A 3415-nucleotide genomic window follows, 5' to 3' on the forward strand; every position below is an offset into this window, starting at 1 on the left:
AAATATGGCCAAAAATGGAGCATAAAATGGCTTCCCATGAATCTTTAATTCTGACCCCTTGGACCCCCATTGGTTTATGCCCACTTTGCAAGGTTCCACTCAACCATCGATGGGGATTTTTCCAGGTTGTAGTCCAACAAAATGCGTGTCATCATTCTTCATCATTGGTGCACTCTCTGGACTCTGTTGGCCACGAATTACTGAAACCGCTTCTCGTTGTTTCCTACATACATAACCTAACATAGCCGTAATATCAGTCCAATAATACCTATCGAGTTAACCGTTACGCAATTCCTCCTTGACTAGAAGAGCGAGAATGACCATCATCACAAATCCGGCCAACTTGCCGCGAGGAATTGTTACATGCGGACTTTCGCGGAGTCCCAACGGGCCTCCCAGCAAAAAGATACACTTTCACTTGGCCGCTTTCGTCTCTAGGCGTAGATAACGGAGAACTATTTGCAGTATTTATAGTCTCGGGCATAATCAGAGAACGATCTTGGATGGGCGGCAAGACTTTGAAACTTTCGTTCACGTATGCGGTTCCAGTTTCAACACGTTCATGAATTCGAAATCGTCCTTCAAAAGGCCGCTACGAGTGACATAGACCACGATTGATTTAGACATTATATTTGTTTAGAAATCCACGTCCACCATCCGCGAGGACATCCCCATCATTCCAACATCCTGGATGTGATCTCTTCCTACGAACAAAGTCCGATCGCAGACAATGTGTTTCACTTTATCTAGTGGCTCACATAGAGAGCTTTGGGGATTTGTATTTGAAATTGTGTTTGGGGTGCTAGGGTCGGAGAGATGAACCTTGCCCACTTAGTAAAGCTAGCCATACCATCTTCCAATTTATATCCAATAGCAACTATCATCTCCGGTATTAGATTGGTGCTTCGTCTGAGGGTGTGGTTTAACGTCTAAAAGTTTCCTGGAGAAGGGTCGGGGAGGAGAATCTAACCGGGAACCTCTCTCATGCTAGGAAACAGCGCTTACCACTACGTCACGTCTCCTTCCTTTCTTTGCGAACTTCTTTACCGCCATTGTGAATGGAATCCCCAGCACTTCAAGATAAAGAAAAGTATTCATCTTCCATCCAAATCCCATCCAAATCCGATCGGACTCGGATCCAATCAGATGTGGATAGTCGGATCTGATGCCCAGCTCGAATGCTTTTTAAGAATTTTGGTGTGCCGTCTCTGTATTCATGACATCATGAGTAAATATTGCCACAATTTAGGTTCAAATAAAATGCATTAAGACTGATGCTCTTACTGTGCTCGCCAGTGTTGGTTCCACAAATAGTGGGGGGAGTTGAACTTCCAGGATTGGTTACTGAAAATCTGTCCACCAAACATTGCGTGGCAGGATTTACTGGCTTTCCCGCCACGATAATAATACCATTAGTTTGTTTGCCAATTGTAATAGTCGATGTTGACGGTCCGGCAATCACGAAACTGTTGAAGTCCAACCGAAGCTAAAAATGGCAGTGAGAATGGAAAAAAGTGAATGAATGTAAATTAGATAGATGATTCTGGATCTACCTGGCACACATTGTCATCGCATCGGCAAATTCTCACTCGACAAGCTCCGGCCGGTACGTTTCCTGAGTCAAAGTAAGTACAATTCTCGTTTGAAGTTTGTCCACAAGAGGCCGAAACTAAAAAGAGATTCCAATTGCTAGTTCATAATGAACTGGGCATACAACATCAATTAGCGATATCAACTTACATGTGCAGCAAACTCCGTATCCTGATGCACAAGTTCCGGCCGGAACTCCTTTTCTATTGAAACACTCCACCCTAAGTACAAAAGAAAAATATAAGATACCATATCGAACAGATTGGATAAAGAAATGTTGACAAACGCTCTCGACATATTTTTCAGAAAGCCTTTTAAGAGCGTTGTTTTGTGGGCGGCAACAAAACCGCACTTTTGCTTTCCTGAACGAATTGATTGAAGAGCCCATGTATAAGTGCGTCCAATCATAATAGCGTGTATTAACTTAGCGACAATCAAATTAGTGCGACCTTTTGAACGCCAATTCATATTGGGGAGTCAATATTTTGATTCAAGAACCTTGGGGAGCATTTTTTCCCCATCAATTTGATATATGGTCTTAAATGTACTTACTCTGTGTAGCAAGTGCCATTTCTGTTGCCTGTTCCTGCACAAGGGTCATTGGCGAATCTAAAACATGAAGGAGATACATTTTGAAAAACATACGAATAAGCAACGGTAACAACTTTCATAACATTTACTTTTTGGCACAAAAGTTTTTTAAGAAGTTGAAATTTTTGCTTGCTTGTTAACCGCTACCGATAATTTATGTCGAAATGAAAGCCTTGAAGTGTTTGGTTGTTATTAAATCTTTTTATATCTTTTATCTCAGTTTCCAACAACCCTTGAAGCAAACTCCATATGTTTTTCTCATCTTGACTCAACAATGCTTTTTTCGTAGGAATTGATTGCAATTTTATCTTACCATACTTTTTCATTAATCCTTTGTTAGTTAAAACGTGGTTGATTTCTATTTGTTTTTTATTTGCTTTTTCTGTCTTAGTTTTGTCAAAACAATTTTTCAAATTTGAAGTAAAGTGAGGACTAAAAAATTGTTTAGATATAGATTTTACTCTAGCCTCAAACCAAACCATGCGTATTCATGTAAAATAGCCATTAGTTTTTACAAATTGTGGCTTTGTGTGTGCTACATAAAAGATAAAAATTAATTATGAATTTCTACTGTACGAATAAGTGCACACCAAGTTTTTGATTAATTATTTGTTTGAAAAACTGTTGAGTTTCGTCATCAAAATCATGAATTTCTTCGATATACATTGATCAGATTAAGGTGAATTTCATCTATGTAGTATTCTCATTAGTTGATTAATCACTCAGACCACTGACTTTAAGAAATGTCACAACAAAAACTTAACATCTAAAGACATCGGACATGCTTGAAAATATCGGCTTAAGACTCTGTTCTGTTCGACTGAAACTCATAGTTCTACCTGAGACCAAAGCAAAAGTGAGAGGGAGAATAAGCACAAAAAGAATAAACACCATGCTACCCATGATCGGACATCTATGATTCAAGTTTGAATTTATGATGTGATTTCTTGGTCCAATGAGCAAATGCCTTATCATATCCATTCACGTCTTGTATTGTGACGTTTAGGTAACGGTACATTTACACGAGATATCTTTGGACACATGATTTGACAAGTAATTACGGCAATGTTAGTGGTCTGAAAAGGGGGCCTGAAGTTCATTTTATTTTCACCATGACCTTGTTTGATCCCCATTGTATTTTCATATTTTCAAGACCTGACATCTTGATTCACCTCGAAATTTGACCAACGGTTCGGATCATGGCCACGACCAAGGCTTTAACTTTACCGGGTGT

At 39.4% G+C, this 3415-nt stretch overlaps 1 protein-coding gene across 1 annotated transcript in view; it reads right to left on the reverse strand.

The window, feature by feature from the left end:
- Positions 1-3415, reverse strand: part of LOC131879615 (uncharacterized) — a 45175-nt gene that overhangs the window by 38824 nt on the left and 2936 nt on the right. The window contains exons 3-6 of the mRNA XM_059225974.1: positions 2143-2199; positions 1741-1811; positions 1554-1669; positions 1285-1486 (exon numbers count right to left, since the gene is read on the reverse strand). Coding sequence (XP_059081957.1) covers positions 1285-1486; positions 1554-1669; positions 1741-1811; positions 2143-2199 — 446 coding nt within the window. The remainder of the gene's footprint in view (positions 1-1284; positions 1487-1553; positions 1670-1740; positions 1812-2142; positions 2200-3415) is intronic.

Source organism: Tigriopus californicus, chromosome 4, assembly GCF_007210705.1.
Source record: "Tigriopus californicus strain San Diego chromosome 4, Tcal_SD_v2.1, whole genome shotgun sequence".
NCBI lineage: Eukaryota > Metazoa > Arthropoda > Copepoda > Harpacticoida > Harpacticidae > Tigriopus > Tigriopus californicus.